A 22,549-nucleotide genomic window follows, 5' to 3' on the forward strand; every position below is an offset into this window, starting at 1 on the left:
CCCTGGGCGGCGCAAGAAGCAGCGTGGCCGGCAGGTCGAGGGAGGGGATTCTCCCCCTCTGTGCTGGAGTCCTGTGTCCAGCTCTGGGGTCCCCAGCACTAGAAGGACATGGACCTGTTGGAGCAGGTCCAGAGGAGGGCCATGAAAATTATCGGAGGGACGGAACACCTCTCCTATGAGGAAAGGCTGAGAAGGTTGGGGGTGTTCAGCCTGGAGAAGAGAAGGGAGACCTTACTGCAGCCTTAAAGGGGGCTTACAGAAAAGATGGAGAAGGACTTTTTACCAGGGCCCGTAGTGACAGGACAAGGGATGACGGTTTTAGACTGAAAGAGGGTAGGTTTAGATTGGGCATAAGTAAGATGTTCTTTACGATGAGGGTGGTGAGACACTGGACCAGGTTGCCCAGGGGGGTTGTGGTTGCCCCATCCCTGGAAGTGTTTAAGGCCATGCTGGATGTGGCTCTGAGCATCTAGTGGAAGATGTCCCCGCTCATTGCAGGGGCATTGGACTAGATGATCTTTAAAGGTTCCTTCCAACCCAAACCATTCTGTGAATCGGTGATTATTCCTGTGAGAGCTGCTGCCAAAATCTGCATTTTTTTACTGGCAAAGGCTGTGATGTTTCTTAGCTGATATTTATACTGTACTTGAACAACTGTTAGCACTGCTGCTTGATGAAGGTAAGCAAAATTCCTGTGCCTGAGTGGAAAAAATGTTCTCCAAATTTAAGATGTGAGGCATCTAATATTTTCAGTCAGGGTAAATTTAATGATATTTTATGGGCTGGGAGACAACAGTAGGAAAGAGGTCTGTAACCTTTTGAAGGAGAGGAAGCAGATTTTTTTTTTTTTTTTTAGGCTTGCCAAGCGTTGCCATTTATCAGGCAGTTCCTCTTTATCCCCAGCCCCTGTCCTTGGACCTGCCCAGGAGGGATATGAAAGGACCCTGCACTTTGTCAATGCGGGGTGATGTTTGCTGTGGCAAGATGTGTTTCCCCAGCCGGCTGCTTGGCAAAGCAGGGAAGTCCCGTCAGCTGCCTTTTGTACTTAAATTGACTGCTTTTTGGCACAGCGACAGGCTCTTTTTAGCCCCGTATGTGGTGCCTGGCACGGTGGAGGCCAGATCTCAGCTGCCACTTCTCTGCATCGCAGCGGGAGCCCTCCAGCATCCCGCTTTTGGGCTGGGGCGGCCACCAGCAGATGCAATCCCCATCTCGGAGCTGGAGCAGTGGACTTACACTGATTAAGTTTTGACGTGTACCAGCCTCGGATGTGCTCTTAGCAAAGAAACAGTAGCTCCCACCGCTTGTACAGACGCATGAAACCAGGCTACTCGTGTTAAATGTAGTGCTGGCTGGAGCGTGCTTTTCTCTGGGAAAGCTGCAGGCTGGGAAACACTGGCTGCAGTGGTGGCATCAAGAAATTGTATGTGTTTTTGTGGGGTTATTTGCGGGTAAAGAGTGATGCTGTGTTGTTGAGGAGCCCTATAAGCCCTGCCTGCGGTGCTCCTGGCAGCCCCCGTGGCTTTGTGGTACAGCCTGGAGAAACATGCTGCCGCAGCTCCCCTCCCTGCCAGAAAGAGCAGTTTCAGTCCAGAAACACTCACTTCTTATAGGAAAAGTAGATCTGGGAGATTTATGCATGCACCAGTTTTATTCAGTAGCGTGCTAAGACATGTAGGGGTTTGAAGCTTTTTCACGACTCGTGTGTCAGGCGTGATGGGCCATCAGAGCAAGCGCCCGGCTGAGCAGGCTTGTGCCTGACCAAAGCTCCCTGCGTGCCCCAACGTAATCCAAACACTGTTACTGCGTAGACCAAAGTTTTGGCAAACGATCAAACTTGCGGGATTTTTGTGCGGTTCCTCCCCATCCGTGTGCTTGCACAGCGGCCCAGTCCAGGGGGCCGTTCTGGTTTGCAGGGCGTCCTGCCGTGCTGCTCTGGTGCCAACGCTGCTGGGAGCCAGGGGAGCTGTGCCAGACCGCCGCGGTCCTGCCCGGGGGGGAAGGCAGCAAAGGGCACACTTCTCTTGATGTGGAAAATTAAAAAAAAAAAAAAAAAGAGTGCTGTTCCCAGTGGCAAATCTCATTGAGTACCGTGTGTCCGTAAGCGTCCATGAACTCGTGTCTGCTGAAGAGTTTCCCCTGCTCGTACAGCAGATCCCGAGGCTCCTCATGCTCCGAGGGGGCTGCAACCTGCTTGTAGCATTCAGGGTTATTTTTGGTCACCTTTTTCACTGCTCTGGTAAATGGGGATTTTATTATTACTTTTTTTTTCAGAGCAAACAGCCCAATGGCCTTTTTGTTTGTTACAGCTGTTCCTCTGATGTGCCAGATCTGAATCTCCCCCTTTAGGAGGAAAAAAACCTTGTTATGGATGAAACACAAACATATGTGTGTGAGAAGCTGCACTTGCTGAACATGTTTTCTGGTACACAGATCGTATTGAATAGCAAATAGAGAGTGATTGTGGTCCCCCCTAGTTAAGGCTGTGGTTAGATTTGTTTGTTTGGTTGGGTTTGTAGGAGCCTGCTGTTTTGTTTGTAAAGCAAATACGCCCATATTCCCTCCTCTCCCACTGGCTGGGCGGTAGAAGTGCTCATCCTCAGCTGCCCGACACTTAGAGCTGTAGAGGAAAGTGGAAAACCCTTGTGTGATGTGCACCGCTGGGTTGTACATGTGGACATGTTCCAGAAACGTGTTGGAACACTTATTTCTTAATGTTGTTTTTCCACCGAGCTTCACATCTCTTCCATCAGACGTTACCAGCGGCTGGGTTTTGAAGCTCCATGTTTGGGAGTGTGCAGATCGGGTATCTGATGCCACAATGCTGGCGTTTGTCGTTAATGTGAAAGAAGATCAGGATGTGGTTTTAACCTTGGAGGTGGAAGTCACAGAAAAGGCAAGAAATGCAGGGGGAGTCCACCTCTGAAAGGGGGAGAAGCTGCTCATCCGGAAATGTGGAGAAGAGCCCGGGCAGAACTGAACACAGGTTGACCCAAAGCACTAAGGTGAAAAGACAAATCCCCTTCTTGGATGTGTTCCCAGTGCAGATAAGTAAACTCGGTCACCGAGCAGGCATGGGCGAGACCTCGTCCAAAGCGGCACAGAGCAGTCCCAGTGGCCAGAAGTCAGGAGGCTGTCGCCGCACTAAGTGCAGAGCAGGATTTCTACAACATGGGGAAAGGAAGATGTGTGCCGGAGAGGGATCGAGAAGACCCCGCTCGGCAAAGCCAGGAGAGCCAAGGCTGATGTGAGAGTGGTGGCTCTCCATACCTGTGTGTAGCAGAAGGGAAGATCTGCAGAAGATTATCTTGGGACCAGAGCAACTGCTGTAACCGGCACTGAACATGTTTGAGCTGGGAGTTAGAAGACGATTTTAAGCTGTTAGAGGAATCAGGCTCGTGAGTGGGGTGACAGGAGCAAAACCTGGCTGGCTTTTGGGATGAAGCTCAAGAAGAAAGTCAATGAGCAATGCTACACCTGCCATACCCTGGCCAAACCTGGTGACCTGGATGGTCCTTTCCCCTGTTGAATCCCCACCGTTAGCTCAGCAGCATGAGGGGAATTGCCAGCACCATTAGTTTGGTCTTGTTGGTTATATGAGGAAGGGTGAAGCTTGCCTGGGTTTATGCACAAGTGGCCATTGTGGCTCAGCAAGAAGCAGGGGGACAGCCAGGGCTTTCCAGTGCCACTGGTACCCCAGTGTGACAGACGAGCTCTTGCTGGGCGTGAGCTCCCCTAACGCTCACCTACACATCCAAACTCGCATCTGTGTGATGCTTCAAGGGCCTTAGCATGACCATATTTCCAAGAGGAGCAGCTCATCTTTAGGAATATTGAAAATAATGAGTATTGACTGCATTAAAGTGCGAGTATATTGAGATACATCCACCCTGGCATAGCTCTGTATGGAAGCCATTAGGACTGAGCTGGGTAATGGAAACTTAGTGAACATGGAGACTGTTCGGAAGCAACAAGAAAAAAAGAGAAATAACCCATGATAGATGAACTGAATTTGCAGGAGCGGTGGCACTCAGCGTCTTCGCCTCGGTGCATGCCCGTGGTGGATGTGCTGGTGCTCAGCAGGTCTGCCCCTCTCGTCCCTGGCTGCGAATTCAGTGTCGCCACGGCCTGTTTGTTACTGCACTTTGTCTGGTTTCAGCCCAGCAGAGCTGCCCTCTCAGCTGAGTGCTCACTGTAACGTCGTAATAGGAATTAGCAGAGATAACCCGGGAGCTCTGTAACAACGGGACGTGCACTGAGCGCATTTTGCTCTCCAGTGAACCCAGAACCTGGCAAATAATTGCTGTGAGAAATAATTTTGATTCTTCTACTCCCTTGTAAACCTGGGGAGGAGTTGATAACTTTATCTCTCCTAGTTTTGGACCAAACACAATTCCGATGGCTATCTCGGCAGGTCACAACCACAGACGTCTGTTCCAAACTGGTGGGTAATTGCTTCGTGCAAAGCCATTCACGAACTGATTTTTCCCTCCAGGAAGGTGAAGTTTGTTTATTTAATCCCATTTCAAAGCAATGCCATTTCTTACCAGAGACCATAGCGGAAATGTGTGCACAACTCTGTTCTTTCTGCCCATATCTTCATTTTTGTTTTAAGAATATAATTTGGACTGTATTTTTGCCACATTGCTGCTTAATCTGTCTATCCTGATATTTTACAAACCTGTGTTTTCCTTCCTTCTCTCCCTTATTTTCCATTATTAAATCTTCCAGACCATTGAAAATATCTGAGATATGTAGATTTAAGCAACTTTGGCACAGCACAAGTCTTCTTCTGTTGGGTTAATAGGCGGTGAGTGCTCCAGCACGCTAAGGATGGTTTGAAAAACCACGAAGAGGCTTCCTCCCGTGGGCTGATGCTCAGGGCAGAGAACAGGGCAGGCGAGAGGCGTGACAACCGAATATGTACATTAAAATGGACAGATAACTGATGCGGTACTGTGCAGAGGGAAGATCTGGGTGGTATGCAAATATGCGTTACTGTATTTAGGGTCTGATTCTGTCACATCCAAGCAAAGAAAATATTCCATTGGTATTCATTAGGAGGGGGGTTTTTTTGATCAATGCCAGTTATTTGCTTATCAGTACTGTTGCCCAACCTACAGGTTGGCCTGGCTCCAATGGTCATGGTCTACATGTGGGACCATGTGAGAGGCAGGAGGGAGGCAAGGGGGGAAGGTCCAATATGGCTGCAGAGGTAGGGAGGGAGGGAGCTGGGAGGGATGGATGGAGCAGGTTGAGCATCTCCATCCATCAGAATAAAGGGGATGTCGTGTTCAGTTTTGGGCCCCTCACTTCAGGAAAGATGTTGCATTGCTGGAACATGTCCAGAGGAGAGCAACAAAGCTGGTGAGGGATCTGGAGCACAGGTTTTATGAGGAGCAGCTGAGGGAACTGGGAGTGTTCAGTCTGCAGAAGAGGAGGCTGAGGGAAGACCTGATTGCCCTCTACAACTGCCTGACAGGAGGGTGTAGCAAGGTGGGTGTTGGTGTCTTCTCCCTGGTAACAAGCAATAGGATGAGAGGAGATGGTCTGAAGTTGCACAAGGGCAGGTTTAGGTTGGACATTAGGAAAAATGTCTTCATGAAAAGGGTTGTCAAGCATTGGAACAGGCTGCCCAGGGAAGTGGTCAAGTCCCAACCCCTGGAGGTATTTAAAAGCCAGGCAGATGAGGTGCTTAGGGACATGGTTTAGTGGTGGGATGGCAGTGTTAGGTTAATGGTTGGACTTGATCTTAAAGGTCTTTTCCAACCTAAATGATTCTATGATTCTATGGGCCATACGAGAAAGGGCTAAAAGGTAAATGGGGCTGAGAAACAGTGTGGTGTCGAGATGGCACTGCGAAGTGTAAATGTAGCTGCTTGATTCTCCTTTTTCGGCAAAGGATGTTCTCAGGGGGCAAGTCTGGCCCTGCACCTTTGGTGGGGGAGCTGAGAACCCTGTCCCGAGCTTTCCACTGGCTTTTTTCATCTGGATGGTGCCGGTCGCAGTGGGACTGTGGGCAGCCCAGCCTTGCCCTTCCCAGCGGGGTGGCCTCATCCCGTGGGAGACCTCCAGCTGCCTTCAGCCAGGTCCCAGCCACATAGGACTTTCTTCCAGCAGCAAAAAAAGCAGGGCTTGGGAGGAGGGTTATTTAAAGCCCTCGTCCTTTCCGTGGAGTATAGGAAGTAGGAAGTGCTTCCTCCCCGTAGATCTCTATCCAAAGCTTTTGTCTGCTTCCTTACAGTCCCACCCTGCTTGGAGTCGCTCCAAAACCCAGCATGCCGGGGCGACACGCCATTGTTCAATGGGGTCATCTTCAGCTGTGGCTCCTCTCCTTTTCCAAAACAGAAGGTTTCGGCACCAAAATGCCAAAGAGCGCTGTCCTGGGCTGGGCTATGGGATATATAAATGCCCGTCTGTCTGCCCTGCCCCCCCACCCCTCCTGCAGTTGGGAACATTGGTGCTGCAGAGAGGAAATACGCGGGTTGACCTTCCCTTGGGAGCCCAACAGATGCTTGCTGCTGCATTTGAGTTGTGAAACTCAAGGGAGGTCTTAAGATAAGTCTGACAAGTCATAATCTCTGCGATAGAGGGTCAAGAAGCTTAAAAAAAAAAAAAAAGTTAACCACAAGGATGTGAGGGCCTGAAATGCTTTTAAGGTACTGACTACTCTCTTCAGAGCATGGGGTGGAAATGTGGGACTATTTCTGTTGTGCTGGGTGTATCTCAGGAAGGTCCAGCAACAGGATTGTGCCAGTGTTTGTAGAGGGGAGAGAAAAGAGGCTGAATGAGAGGCTTGGCCAGGGCAGAGCATCAGCTGGAGCATCTGCCTGGTGCTTCCGTGGTCTGGACTGCCTTCAGCTGAGCAGATAAAGCTTCACATTTCTCTGGCAGGAACCTCTTCCTCGATGCCAGTGTGACTCCGAACATCTACATCAGTTTTGGAGCTGACTCCCCTGACCCTGAAGGTGGTACGTTCGCTGGCCTTCCCTTTTCAACGTACCTACTGCCAACAAAAAGCTGTTAGCAGCTTCAAGGCAAAGGGAAGCGGCCTTGCTCTTGTGTGCTGAAGGATGATGTCCGCACGCCCCAGGAGAAGGCACCCCTTCAGAAGCTTTCAATTAGTGCACCATCCTCCACCAGTGTAGCCCTGCTTTTAACCACTGCCGCGTCCTTTAAACACTTTCTTCCTGTTCCTCTCAAGAGGAAAAAATAAATGATAAATTATTGTGTTGACGTTACACAAATGTTGCACTTACGGAAAGGTCTTGTTGACATGGTTTCTCACACAGGATACCCCTCCTCGTCCAGAAAAATTGCTGAAAATTTCCAGGAAAATTGATATGTCATCCTTGGGGAAGGGTGATTTAAAAAAAATGACAGCCTGAGGGCTAGCATGGAACTTGGTTTGTGAAAGATGCAGAAGTTGGTGAAAGTTGGGTTTAGTAGGATTTTCTGTAGCCCTGTTAGCAGTGGAGCTGACTAGTAGTTGATACCATGTATAGTCTCCAGAGACCAGAGCAATAAATGAAAAGGTCAAAAGGTGGCTGAGGTCAGCATCCTGGCATGGCTGGACCCAGAAGAGTCTGCGTGTCTGTGGCCTGGTATATTAAAACCTTACTGATTATGTTGTGGTTTTTTGGTTGGTTTGGTTTTTTTTTTTCCCTTTGCTAAAACAACGTTCTTGAAGATAGTGCCATCTGAAAGAGAGACCTTAAGGTGGTATCAGGAGTAGGTTTTCTCCCTTGTCCCCTTCTCCCCCCATTCTCCCTTCAGCATCGCTGCTGAGAGAAGACACTCGTTTCCTGTTTTTCCAGTCGAGACCTTCACCGGTGCGGCACCGAGGTGGTGGGACAGGATGCACCCTGTGTGTGGTCTCAGGTGGAGGTCAGCTCTCTTCATCCCACGCCTGTTGGGGTGCTTCCTTCTTCAAACCCATCACATCTCCTTCCTGCTACCGTACCCAGTAAGGGACGAAAACACACCCGTTCGGCCACTACTGGCATCACTCAGATATAAATACAAAATTCAGTGTGATTTGATTTTTCCATTTGCTGTCTTGCCCAGCCTGCTGACAGAGACTCAGTTCCAGGCAGCCGTCACCTGCAGTGCTCAGAAAAAGCACATTTGGCGTGGATATTGCTGGGGATGGAGCCCCGTGGTGGAGGTTAATGAAAAAAGTGATGTCTTGAACGCGGATTGCATGACTTGCTTCTGAGATGATTTGCATTCAAGTGTTGAATGCTGTGCAGAAATGCCAGAGGAGAGAAAGGGTTTTCAAAGGGCTGGTCGTGGTGGCCCTAAAAATGTCATCGTGTGTCTGGGTCAGGGGGTCTTCAGCTCTCTCCTCTGATATGGAGCACTCCCTTTCTCTTAGACAGTCGTATTGCTCTTCTGTATCATTTATAGTGAACACACTTAAAAGCAAATCATACTGTCGAGTGTTCAGCATTAATGCAAGTTGCAACTACTTAGCCAGTGGGCTGGGGCTGGAGGTGTCCTGGCGCCCCGTGCTGCTCCATCAGCCACCACTTGCCATGGACTCAGGTGCTGGGAGAGCCCAGCAAGTGCAGTCCCTGACAGCTCAGCAAAGGGGCATTGTCCATTTTTGTACTGCTTTTGCAGGAACTAGTCACAAAATAATCCAATGTCTCCTCTTTTCTGGAGAACTTTTCCCATTTTTAATTATGGGAACTAAAGTAAGAGGAGAGAGGGGGTATTACGCATATCACTGAGCATTGTGCGTGGCTGGAGGGATGGTCTGTCATATCACCGCTGATCAAGCAAAGGTGTCCTTCTCATCTCTGCAGTGGGTATGGAAAAGGGCACTTTGTGGGCAGGATCCACCTAACAGGGATGTCAGTGCCCCATTCATCATCCCCCGCGACCATCAGATCTGGAGTTCACACCACCGAGATGCTGCATTGGGCAAACACCCATGTGTGCCCTCGCACACACTGCCTGTGGGGAGCCACCAGCCCGGGCGTGCCTTAGCGTGGGCAGACCTTGCCACCCCAGGAGGACAGCACGAGTTTGCCCTAGATGGGTGTCCACATCCCAGCACAGATTTTGCTATAATTCAATCCGAGGCGTTTGGCATCGCCTTCTCAAGGCGCAAAGGCTTGTGGTTGTCCTGATGCCAACCTGAGCATGAACCTCGCATCGTTTTCCTCACGCAATGCTGTTGTCCAAGATGTGTGCTGGGTATGTGGCTTTCCTGCATGTGATAGTAGTCTCTGCTCCTCTGGCTCCTTGATTTTAAAAATCAATTTTAAAAAGCCCTTTGAGGCTGGTGGTAGAGTCACCTGCACCAAGACTTGAGTAATATCCTCAGGTAGCGTAGAGCTTGGGCTGATTCCTACCAGCAGAAGATTGGGTCTCCTGCTGCCTGAATTGCTGCATCCAGTGGAATCAGGTTCCCTCCTTACTGGTGGGATGCTCTTCTCATGTAGGTATTTTACAGAGTTTTAATTTCACAGGGTTTTTACACCTCTGCAACAAAAAAAGTTGAACTCTAGGTTTCCTTTTAGATTTTTAACTTCAGCCTTTTTTTCATTCACCAGACAGGAAAATAAAGGTGTGAAACTATTAGGTTACTGTCATCAGCGGTTGCCACTGAAGGGGAAAGAACAGTGTTTTGAGAATAATTTTGGTTTAGTGGAGTGTATTTTTGCAAGAAAGTTAACCAGTGACTTCTGTGCTATTTCAAAGGGATGATCTGTGTAAAAAAGCTCACTTAGAAAGCTAGATTAATAAAATAAACGAGTGTATTTTTATTAGATTTGAGATTTTTGGATCAAAAAATTGGGTAGTAGTAGAAATAGCTGTGTATTTGGTGGATGAAAATGTTAGTAACAAACAGTCTTTTTCTTTTGGTAGATTTTTTTTTTTTTTTCCCCTCCCAGTGTGTCAGTGTTTTTAATTAAGCATCTAAATAAATGTTGGTTGAATTTTTATTAAAGGTAGCTGGTTGGCGTACCTCCAAAATCACATTTTTCAGCATCTTTTTCCTAAGCATACCTCTGCTAAACAATGCTTTTTTTTTAAAAAAAAAGGGGGGAGTTCTTTCTACTCTTTGAAAACAAACCCAGTTCTCCTCTCCTCCCTGTTTCAAATTAGCTGCCCTGAAATCCCCTTGATTCCCCCAAGCCCCGTATCTCAGCACAGTTCCTGCAGCTGGGGAAGGCAAGGGTGTCAGATCTCTATCTTTTTGTTGTTGGGGTTTTTTTGTTGTTTTTTTTCCTTTAGGCATCATTAGCAGCGAGGCCGTTCAGTGAGGGCTGATTATCATCTGTCGCTGTCTCTTTAGCACGTGTCGTTGTCCCCAAACTCTCCATCTTCTCCACATGAACGGCTCTGATGCTGTGGGGTTTGCTCAGGTGCAGCTGGCTGGCTCTTGATACCGCCACGTTTTGGCTAATTCTTCTGAAATTTAATCCAGCTTCCTTTCTCCTAGGGCTGTAATTATTCTGTAGAGAGGACAGCTATGCAAAAAGTGGGAATACAACCCATCTTTGTCCCTCGAGTCAGTACACGCACATCCCTTAATGTAAGCAAACGAGACTGGATATAAGGAAGAAATTCTTTGCGATGAGGGTGGTGAAACACTGGCACGGGTTGCCCAGAGAGGTGGTGGAGGCCCCATCCCTGGAAACATTCAAGGCCAGGTTGGATGGGGCTCTGAGCAACCTGACTGAGTTAAAGATCTCCCTGCTCACTACAGGTGGGGGTTGGACTAGATGACCTCTAGGGGTCCCTTCCAACCCAAAGCATTCTATGGTTCTATGATTTTAAGTCAGCGTGCCATTGAAAATCCTTCAGTGTTTTAGGGACTTTCTGAAGGTGGCTTTGCACACCAGAAGAGGAGAAGGGACCGCTGTATTGCGTCTCTGCCAGGGTAGCAGGGTGCTCATCATGCGGTGCCGCATGGAGTAGCCATCCCACCTTGCCGGGCAGTGCCCGTGCCTGGAGTTGCCGTGCTAAGGAGGCTTTCTGGGAATGGCCAGCAGGGAAAAGGTGGGAAGCTGGATGCGATTTACCTCCCTCAATTAAATAAAAGTATCATATGAAACTTCTAACATCCAACAACAAGACAGCCCAACTGTGCTAATTCTGTGGGTTTAATTATAATAAAAATGTAATGCCCTGTGCTGATTTTTATCGCTTCCCCCCCCCTTTGTAAACCGTGAGGCTGCAAAGTTCCCTCTGGTTTCCCCGTTCCCATCAGGCACCTTTCCCTGTCCTGCAGGCTTGTGCCCACAGAGCTTTTTTTTAAAATCATAAATCACAATAGTATTTTCAGTGAACATGATGTGGGGGTTTCCTCATGCGATGCAGCCTTCCCCGAAAAAGACGTTGTATGCTGAGACGTTGTGCTGACATGTTTTCCTTGCTCTGTAAGATCGTGTAAACAAACTGGAATTTTTTTTTCTTTTTTTTTTAAGCTTTGCCAACTTTGCAGTGTGTGAAGACAAAATAGGGCTGGCTGCTGCTCCCTTGGTTTTGTTTAAAAAAATAAAAGGGAGGAGGAGACAAGGAAAATCCACTCATGATACTCTTTTCCTGTCTGCAATCGCAAGCTGCATTGCTGCCCGGTCTGCTCCCACCCAAATTAACCCAATTTCCTAATTTACTCAAAATGTTTCTGTGCTTTTCGTATTGCATTGGGAATATTTGCCCTTTACAGTAATAAGCTTTCCTCCCTGAGCTCAGGAATGTTATGGAGAGCTCCCTGAGGAACTGCCGCTTCTCTGGTCCCAACGCAGGTCTCATTTTTTCCTCATTAGCAGCAATTCGTTAATGTTTGGGAGTGTTTTGTGGTTCTTTTGTTTCTTTGCAGTGATTTTGTAACCCTGCCCTCGATGGCAAACTCTCTTCTCCGGGTTGGTGCCGGTGGGTACCGGCGGGGCCCGGCGGGTTGCGGTAACTGCAGTGGCTGGGAAGATGCTGCCGCTCGCATCTGCAAATGCCTCTGCACCGCGTACCGATGACTCGAACGGCAAATGGTTCTCGGGTTAATGCATTGAGGCTCGATGTCAGAGACTAATTGATTTTTCCCCGTAAATCAGGAATACCATCCCGAGTAAAGTGACTTCAATAGACAGGAGCAATCCAGGGACCTATAAATGAATTTCTTAGGTTTCAGCCCTTGCAGCTGACTCCATGAAATTAATGGGCTAGCCTGGAAACACTCCTTTCGCATAGCTCTTTGCACGATTGGAGCCTTTGTAATTATAGCTTTCTTTGGCGAGCTGGGGGTAGGTGGCTATCTATTAATGGGTTTTCATCCAGACGCAGAATCGGGTTTTCAAGACCACACGGTTCCTGGGTACGTGTTTATGGATAAACTTGCAAAGTCGGGGGGCTCGAGGTCTGTTGCCAGTTCACTGCACCTTTCGGAAGGACGTTCAACGGTCAAACCTGAATTGTTACTGAGTTTTCTGGAAGTGAAAACGTGGGTGATACAGGGGGTAGTCCTTCCCTTTCCCTCACGTTTTTTTTCATAAGCTTCTGAAAAGGATTTAACTTGAAAATAAGTTGCAAGTAAGCAATGTTACTTATTTAAATAAAAGTGTGATTAGTCATGGAAAGTGAAAAATTTAAAAAGCCCATTTATTTGTTTAGTATGGTCTTGTTCTTCGCTTGTCAGGTTTTGTTTCTGTTTCCCCGAAGGCAGCAGAGGAAGGCACTTGGGCTCCTCTTGACGCCAGCCTTTCCCTTCTCAAACCTTTCTGCAGGGTTTGAATTTTTGGTGGCATTATTGACTGAGGTTTCTCTTTTGCCTCGCTGCTTCCATTATTATCTTTTCAAGAGGCAAAGATGTTCCTTGTCGCGCCTCAAACTTTGTCAGAAGCTGTTACTTCTGACCCCGAGTCTGCAGCTTGGGAGGACGAGGCGGGTGCTGCGGCCGCTGGGGTGCGAGCCTCGGCGCTGCTCTTGCCCCAGGGCAGGAAAGAAGTTCACATGAGTTTAACCAGGCAGGACCAGATAGCTATGGCAACCTATTTGTATATCCTGTGCCTTCTCTATTGCAATGCTCGTTGCTTAGGATACTGGCATTGAAACATGGAACAAAATCTGCTCTTTACTCCAGAGTTCATTATGTGTCCCAGGCCCGTGTAATTGCACGTTTCCCCTCCCGGTTCCGAGCAGACCCATTGACCAGCCCTGGGCAAAGCATGGTCCGAAGGATGTTGTTATAATCCCGTTTTGCAGCTTGTTTGCTACGTGATCTTTTTCTTAGTGCTAGGCATTTGTTGCTAAGCTGGGGTGCCCCTCTCCCTCTTGCAGCTTGGCTCACAGGAGCTGGACTCTTCTTAAATACATCTGGGCGTTGACTGAGCTGGTGAGCGCTGGTGCTGCCAGAGCCCAAAACATTTTTTCCCGAGGGTGTGTTCCTGAAGTGTGGCAGCACAGATATCTTTAGTATCTTAGTGACAGATATCTTAGTGACTGAGGCTTTCATTTGGACTACCTGTGTTTTTCCGTGGGTTCTTTGTTTGGTTTTTTTTTTAATACAAGGATCAAACTTTAAAAAATACAGCCTCAGAACAGGGCACCATGGTTGCTGAATTGCCCCAGGGGAGCTCATGGCTCTCATCTTCACCTGGCCATAGGAAAAATGACATTGAGGCTATTTCACAGAATGGTTGAGGTTGGCTGGGACCTCCTGAAATCATCCAGTCCACCCCTTGTGCTCAAGCAGGGTGACCTAGAGCAGATTGCCCAGGACCACGTCCAGTTTTCAGTATCTCCAAGGGTGGAGACTTCACAGTTTCTCCGGGTAACCTATGCCAGTGTTTGACCACCATCACTGTAAAATAGCGTTTCCAAGCAAACCCTTTCTTAACATGATGCTCACAGGATCCCTGTGGGCTAAATCCTTTTGTCTCTTCTTCTGCACCCCAAGGCAGAAGTTATCAGTGGCGGATCTGACACTTTAGGTATTTTAATAAAAAACTTTTCCACCCCTGCGGGAATGGTTCTTGGATTTCAGACCAACTTAGAGCAGTGTTTGCTGCCTGGCATATGCTGTTGGTTTGGTTTGGGCTCCTGCAGTCCCAGAGGCACTGTGCTACAGCTTCAGGATCGTAACAGATCTCAGACACGCTTGTTCTGTTTTGTAAGTGAGTACTGCAAAAGAAATGGTATTAGATTTCCCCCTGCAAAGCAGATAGCTCAGATAGTATGAAGAGCATTTATTCTATTTCTCTGTGCACCGTCTTTCTCTGCTGGAGAGCACCTCTGTCCTGCAGGCAGGCATTTCATCAATTTTCCTCTTTTTATTAACACTAAATCAGTATCCAAGGGGGTTTGCACTAGGAAGTGCATCTCTAAGGATTCATTCCTCCTTTTGCAGCAGTAACTGATGCCCTAAGAGGATCCCATCAGGAGTTCAGTTCGAGGTGGTTTTGCCTTCAGAAGGTTTGCAGCGAGAAAGCCGGGTCACTCTCCAGCTTTCTGGGTTACGTGCTTGGAGGAGGCTTCTACCCGCAGGAACCGGTGGTTGACGGAGAGTTCATGCAAGAGTAGGATGCACTGAGCTCTGTTACGAGTATGTAAATACTTCAGTGCGTGGATGCTGACAACCGGTCCATCTATTGGTAAAAACACAGAATTGCTACTTCAGCTGTTTCAGAGGTAGGCACAGTTACTCACTGCAGGGCTGCGTAACTGGTGTGCGTCTGGGCCTCAGTAGAAGACCCTTTCTCTCATTGCTAGGCTTTTGCTATGGCATTATTGGGGTTTTTTGGTGGGTCTAGAAGGGCAGAGGATCTATTCAGGTAGGAATCTCGGGTTTCTGGCCTGGCTGGATGTAGCTTATTACAGGCAGGCAGCAACACCACATAATTTTTGGTGTGAAACTGGAACAAAAATGCATCTGCGTTTCCTCCTGTTTGAGCCTTGCATGACTGAGCATCGCTTTCATGAGCAACGATATACCTGTGAAGTCTACTGCTCTGCAGTTATACTTCCAGGCTTTTCCTTGTCTGTTTACCTCAAGGGCAAAAAACATTCCTGGGATTATTTTTGTTACTGCCATGGTAGTGCCAGATGCTCTGAGGGCTTTTGCTCGTTGAGCTATGCAGGGATGGGACCTTGCTGCAATGTGTGTGGCATCGCTTCCCTGGATTTCACCCTGGCGTGGTGGGAAATGAGGGACAAGCAGGCTGTGTTGGAGTTAGGTCTCTGCTGACTGCCCAGGGCAACGCTGGGTGCAAGGATGGGGGGGACTCATCAAAGCTGCGAGGAGTGGCTGACACGCCAGAAGGCTGCACTGCCATTCAGCGGGACCTGGACATGCGGGAGAGTTGGGCGGAGAGGAACATGATGAAGTTCAACAAGGGCAAGGGTTGGGTGCTGCACCTGGGGAGGTTGAACCCCATGCACCAGTACAGGCTGGGGGCTGACCTGCTGGAAAGCAGCTCTGCCAAGAGGGAACTGGGAGTCCTGGTGGACGACAAGCTCACCATGAGCCAGCAGTGTGCCCTTGTTGCCAAGAAGGCCAATGGCATCCTGGGGTGCATCAAGAGGAGTGTGGCCAGGAGGTCAAGGGAGGTTATCCTCCCCCTCTACTCTGCACCTGGAGTACTGTGTCCAGTTCAAGAAGGATGAGGACCTCCTAGAGAGAGTCCAGAGGAAGGCGACAAAGATGATGAGGGGACTGGAGCATCTCCCCTGTGAGGAAAGGCTGAGGGAGCTGGGCTTGTTTAGCCTGAAGAAGAGAAGACTGAGAGGGGATCTCATAAATACAAATACCTTAAGGGTGGATGTCACGAGGATGGAGCCAGACTCTTCTCAGTGGTGCCCAGTGACAGGACAAGGGGCAATGGGCACAAACTGAAGCAGAAGAGATTTCAGTTGAACATGAGGAAGAACTTCTTTACTTTGAGGGTGACAGAGCACTGGAACAGGCTGCCCAGGGGGTTTGTGGAGTCTCCTTCTCTGGAGATATTCAAAGCCCGCCTGGATGATGTCCTGTGCAACCTGCTCTAGGTGACCCTGCTTTAGCAGGGGGTTGGACTGGATGATATCCCGAGGTCCCTTCCAACCCCTGTGATTCTGTGATGTCTCTCCTCCCTTGCCTTGTACAGCCACTGCGGTGAGTGATTTGGCTGGTGCGGGCTTGTTAAAAAAAAAAACCAAAAACAACCCACAGCCCGAATCACAAGACTGACCCAAGCATCCCAGACCTGCTCCCTATGATTTCCATTAGCAGCCGTCCTCCAAGTGGTCTTGTGGCTAAATCAGCTGCTGAGCCTCTGGAAAGTGATTTGATGAAAGCATTTTATAGCAATCGAATGAAATGTCAGCTGGATGCCAGCAGCAGGGGTTGCTGTCGTGATTAATGAGATATTTAGGCATTTCATTTTGGAGGAGCTACCTGCACATCAAAGCTGTTTGGTTTGTTGTTTTTTTTTTTTTAGATGGGCTTTAACAAATTAATGTTAATGTTGGTTATTTAATTATTCATAACAAATTGGTTACAACAACTGCAGGGTTACATTTGGGTTGAACATATTATGAAGCCTTTCAGAAAGCTCATATGCAAAAAGGTTGTGTTCAGAGCATTGCATGTTATTTTTCTGATATAAAGAGATGTAAAAGAGGAGGAAGGATTGAAATAACCCGTAATTTGTTGAATGCAAAGCCTACTTTAACGTAAAGCTTTTGGAGCTGATACTAAGTGAGCATCTGTCCAAATACAGGATATATCTTATTGCTAGCAGAAGTAGTGAAATCTAATAAATGAAGTTAACATCTTAACTCTGTTGTCTAGGGGCCTCTGTTTTTAAGGGAACAGGAATAATAAAGGTATTATAAGGACAGGGAGAAATGGCATTAGACCTTTCCAAACCTCTTTGAACTGCCAGTAGTTGGAAATTTTACATGCATTCCCCAGCCCTGTGTGTGATTAAATCTGAGTTTATTTCTGTGTAAAGTCCAGATCCTGCATTAAGCGGGCTTTGCTGCTGCTCCTGCCCCTCTCCCAGGGAAGCCTGAGACAGCTGCCGGCAGGGCAGGGTCTGCTTTTGGACCAGACATCATGAAGCCAAGGGGATTCACTGGAGGACAGGACCCAAAGGCACCTCCTCGCCCAAGGACAGAAATGTAGTGTTACAATTTCTGTTCTTAAAAAAAGGACCACAGTCGAGCCATTATTTGCTCCAGGCCACTGTGTTCTGCAAATTGACTGCAGCAGAGTAGAATATTGTGTTTTCTGCCTTCGGCACTGCAAGGATGGATATCTGGAGCAGGGGAGATTCAAAGATGGAAAGGCAGCAGGAGCAGCTGGGAGTTAGTGGTTTAACTGGAGGGCAGCCCAGTGCTCTCCTAGGGACGATGCTGGCAGGGACCGGGAGCTGTAGCATCCCCACACATCAGGAGCAAGCAGAGGTGTGTCAGGGGACCAGAGAAAACTCTGCAATGTGATGGACAAAAATAAAGCTTTGGAGATGAAATGTTGGCAGCTTTTCTAGAAAACAGAAGTGCTAATGATAACACAGTTTTCCGTTAAGCCCGATGCATTGAACTAATGAGCAGCTGGCTGCTTTTTGTCTCTGAGCATTAAGCCACAGAGCAGGATGTGGATTTTTTACATTGCTGAGGTGACGCAGAGACTAAGTGGAATACAAATAAAATGAGCCTTAAATTCAGCTGTTGAAAACCTACTCTGCTGTAGGGGAACTTTTTTTTTTGCTGACCTTTAACATTTTTTTTTTTTAGGTTCTTATGCATGCCTGGGATTTTTACTCTCTGGGAAGTGCTTAGCCCCCGTTACCTTTTTCCTGTTCTGTGCACGCTTTGCTGCTCGGCTCTCGCAGTTCCCGAGTAGCCGCGCGGTGCTGGCCTGTTACTGACCTGCCTTCTGCACCGGCTTTGAGCAAGCCTAACAGGGGCATCACAGACTGTGCAGAGAAATGTCATTTATGCCGGACCAGTCACAGGGGTTTGGATGTGACTTTGTGCAAAGCTGGTGAATAAACCTCTTGAGTCTGGGGAAGGAGATGCAGCTCAACCTCTTGCTTGGCAGCTCGGTTTGGTACTGCTGGGATGCCATGAAAGGCTGTGAAGGGATAAAGCCAAAAATACAACAAAGTATTTTTTTTTCTGTTGTTTCCTAAGTGCAGCTTGAGCATCCTTTATTTTGTTGAAGGAGCTTTGCTGTTGCCGGGCAGTCTCACACGCACATCACAGGCACTGTCAAAGGAGGGGACAAGCCCAGCCCCCTCCTGAAATCCTGACAAAATCCTGAGGCTGAAATGCCCTTTTGCTCACACTGGGGAATATTGAACTACTGAACAAGCTTATATAAAAGTATAAACCCCAATAAGCCCAGAAGGAGTTGCTTTGCCATACATTTTGCTTTAAAAAGTCCTTTTCTCTGCTTGTCCGGGGAGGCAGAGGCTTGCGATCTGCTGGAAAGGATGAAATCCCTTGCGCTGGTGCTGCTGTCCCGGGAGGAGGGAGGAGATGCTCCATAAGCCAAAGGGTTTCAAAGAGCGCCTGGGTGATGTGAATGCGGCTGGCATGGAGCCACCTGCCCTTCCTGCCCCTCGCTTCATCCCCGCTTTCGCTTTTGGGTAGATGGATTTTACTTCCCATTGCCGCTGCGGTCCCCTCCCGCTCAGTCATCGCAGCGGATCAGCCTGTTGGGGTGGGTCAAGAGCTGGCGCCCAGACCTGGGCATCGCACACCATATGATAGAGGACTGCGATTGTAGCAGAGAAATAAAATAATGAGGATTATTATTTCCCAAATAATAAGGATTAATAACAAGGGTTAATATTTCCCAAACAGCCCCTCCCAAACTGCCTTCCCTTGTCCTTCCATGGCATTCTAGTAACAGAGAGCCTAGAGGAGAGGAAAAGAGGCCAGATGAAATGAGATATTTTCCTAGCGATTTATAGCATCCTTTTTCTCCTCTTTCCCCCTTTCCCCGGGCAGGGTCTGCGTTTCCCACAGGGCTCCGCCTGCCCCTGGCCCCTCTTTGCCGAGTGGGGCCGGAGCTCAGGCAGATGCTCTCTCGCTTTGCAGCCGCTGAACCCGGATCCAGAAGAGGATGGGGAAGCAGAACAGCAAGCTGCGCCCCGAGGTGCTCCAGGACCTGCGCGAGAACACCGAGTTCACAGACCACGAGCTGCAGGAGTGGTACAAGGGCTTCCTAAAAGATTGCCCGACGGGCCATTTGACTGTGGAAGAGTTCAAAAAAATATACGCAAATTTTTTCCCTTATGGCGATGCGTCGAAGTTCGCGGAGCACGTCTTCCGCACCTTTGACACCAACGGCGACGGGACGATTGACTTTAGGGAATTCATCATCGCCCTGAGCGTCACCTCTCGGGGCAAGCTGGAGCAGAAGCTGAAGTGGGCATTTAGTATGTACGACCTGGACGGCAACGGGTACATCAGCCGCGGGGAAATGCTAGAAATAGTGCAGGTGAGGCATTGTCTCTGTTTTATGTTTTATTCACATTGCTGTAACCTCTTCACCCTGAGACCGCTCGAGCTGGAGATGAGGGATGCGCTGAGCTGGGTCCCTCCTGCCCCAGGGAGGTTCCGGAGCCCACAGTCCCCAAAAGGACACTGGGGGCCATGGTGGGACCAACAAGCGCAAATGAGGAAAGAGCCCGAGAGACGAACAGGGTGCTGTGCAACTGGCCCGCAGCCAAAACCTTGCAGCTCTCCCTGGAGATTTCTTAGTGGGGTGTTGATGGGATCAAAAAACCCTACATGCAAATTTTACTGACCTGATTAATCTCAAAATTAGTAATTTGAAACTTCATGTCTGCGTCAGCGTGAGCTGCGGGTGAAATGTAGCATGTCCTCATCTCCCGAAGGCTGGGGGTGCGTAGCCCACGGGCCATACTGGGGGGGCCATGTGGGGCAGAGCCCCCTGTGCCCCTGCCCAGGGGCTGCTGCCATCCGCGCTGCAGCTGAGCGGCACCTCCAGTGCACTGCGAGGGGCACTGGGAAGCACTGGGAAGCACGCGGTGCAGCTGGCCAGCCCCCGGCGGGTGGTCCTCACGGCTGAGTGGGGGCGCTTTAGGAGGAGGGCCAGGACTGCAGATGTCCTAAAGAGGTCTTGTCTTTATTCGCATTCTTCGAAGTCTGAAAATACATCTCCTCACCCATCCACAAAGAACCACCCCTATTCCTACATATTCACATTCACCTGTAATCCATTCAACACCCCCACATACATACATGTAACTGAGCGTATGCGGAGAGCCAGCCGAAGAGGCGATGGCTTAGCCCAGTTGCAGAAAAGAGAATTACACACCATTGCCTCCTGTATTTTAGCGTAGTCTTGCTCGTACGTTAATCCAGACCCTGGCTTTCAGCTACACTGATCCAGCGGTGCTGAAGCTTCTTTCGAAGTGCGAATGAATACAGGAAAGAAGAATAAAGCTGCAGTCAGAAATTCCTATTTGTTTTGGTTTATAAAGTCCCGCAGCTGCCTGCCAGGGTCAGCTGCCTTTTTTTATTGCTACAGGCTTAAATTCTTTTTCTCAGCCCTGATGTTTTATTGTTTGGGTTGTGTTTTTCCTATATCTTTTCTTCTTCTTTTTTTTTTTTTTTTTTTTTTTAATACTCAGGCAATCTACAAAATGGTTTCATCAGTAATGAAAATGCCGGAAGACGAATCCACTCCCGAGAAGCGAACAGACAAGATCTTCAGACAGATGGACACAAACAACGATGGTAGGATCTCCACCAGCACCCCTTCATAGGCTCTAGAAATACGGGTTTTCTAGCCCAGCGCTGGTCGAAGCAGATGATGGTATTTGGGGTAGGGGGTAGAGGGCAGGGACATCCCTACTGGTACCTCTGGTCTCTGCCTGGCCTCAGTGAGCATCTCTGATCCGTAACAAATAGGGTGAATAAGTGGCCAGCGGAGGAAAGATGTTTCCTGCTGGGGAGACGAAGGGATGGGAGGGGAGTAGTCCTTCCCCAACATTTCACGGGTAAATACCCTTCTGCAAAGGCTCCTCTGAAACTCCCCTGAGTCCAGTGTCTTTGGGTTATTTTCTCTGGGCATAGCACAAACCAGGCACAAGGTTTTGCTCCCATTGCCCTTGATAGGGTCTCACTCCTGGGCTTGTGATCAGTAATGCTGGTTGGGAATGATGTTGAGTACCTGAAAGCAAAAATTCCCTTGAGTCCATAACACTTACTTTCTGTGCATGTTTATGGCACGCGTACGTATATGCATGGTCACACGCGGTCCTGCAGTTTTCTCTGTTGCAGCGTGCGCGTCGGGGGGATGTAACAGCTCCCCAGCCAATTACGGAGCCACTTGATAAACTATCTGACAGCGTACCCATCGTGACCCCTCCACCTGAGCCAGTTCGTTCCTTTGGGCTCGAAAAACATAGGCAAAATTGAGCAATTTCCTCTGCCCATCAGCCTGCCAATGTGTTTCTTCTCGTCCCAGTCGAGGTGGAGCTTTCCCTGGGAATTACCCCAGCAGCGGCCAAGGTGGCAGCTGCCCGTGTTGAAATCAGGGGCTGTATCCTACTGATGTGCTCAGTGGGAGCAAAGATTTGGTTCTAGCACTGAGATACGGAGACCTGGAAAAATATGAACTTATGTATAGAAAGGTTTTTATTTAAGATGATTTTCTGGCTGCATTTTGCCGCTGCAGCCCCTGGGGCAAATTCCTGGCCTTGCTGAAGTTCTCAAGTATTTTACCTTTGACTAGCACTTCATCCCCTGACTTCACGTGTGGAGGGCCCTAAAATGACATGATTAAAGTATTTTTGTTCTGCAGACAGTAGTGATGCGTGCAGATGGGCGACAGAGTAGTAGTCACGAAACCTGCTATATACATCCTCCATACATTGTGCTTTGTGGCTGGAATAAAGTCATCCCATGGCCAGCAAAATCCTGGCCCCGCAAGCCGTGCAGCGCCAAGCAGTAAAGTCTGCACACGGGGACGCGCATGTGTTCTTGGTGGCTGGAAAGGTTTCTTCTTCCCCATCTGACTGTTGGACGTTGCATATAGGTTCTGATTTGTGCTTTGCTTTTAAGTATTGCAAGGAGAGGGGAAGACTAATAAATGTCCTGATAGTTAGGAGTACTCTTTTTCAGGCTGATAAAAACTTAAGAAAACACTCGGTCTGGGAACATTAGCTTAAAAGCCAGAAATGAGGACAGAAGCTTGCCTCGGGTTTTTGAGCTTCTGTAATTTCTACAAGAGGAAGGTTTGCTCGTGCTTCCCTGTTGGACCTGACGCGGGTGCTGGCCCCACCACACTCAGTCCTCTCCCCGTCCCCACGGCGGGCTGAGAGCATCCTGGGGCTGGTGAAAATCAGTGTGATGAGCTTGTGGCTCCCTCCCTTCGGGGGTACATGGCCAAAAGTGTCAGCAGGCAGCTGCCAAGTGCAGGATGTTGGTGCGTGGGTCTGGCCTGTCTCAAGCGGAGCAGTTTGGTGGCCCTGGGGTGCTGTGTGAGGCTGGGGGCAGGTTTTGCTGGGAGCACGAGCTTGATGGGAGATCACCGGACATGGTGTCAGGGATGCAGCCAATGCTTATCTCCTCTGGT

General features: G+C 48.8%; 1 protein-coding gene across 1 annotated transcript in view; it reads left to right on the forward strand.

Annotated features, from left to right (window-relative positions):
* HPCAL1 (hippocalcin like 1) overlaps positions 1 to 22,549 on the forward strand; it is a 53,522-nt gene that overhangs the window by 29,457 nt on the left and 1,516 nt on the right. The window contains exons 2-3 of the mRNA XM_009639807.2: positions 19,039 to 19,441; positions 20,601 to 20,706. Coding sequence (XP_009638102.1) covers positions 19,064 to 19,441; positions 20,601 to 20,706 — 484 coding nt within the window. The 5' untranslated portion in view covers positions 19,039 to 19,063. The remainder of the gene's footprint in view (positions 1 to 19,038; positions 19,442 to 20,600; positions 20,707 to 22,549) is intronic.

This window comes from Egretta garzetta, unplaced genomic scaffold (assembly GCF_000687185.1).
Source record: "Egretta garzetta isolate BGI_Z169 unplaced genomic scaffold, ASM68718v1 scaffold15, whole genome shotgun sequence".
NCBI lineage: Eukaryota > Metazoa > Chordata > Aves > Pelecaniformes > Ardeidae > Egretta > Egretta garzetta.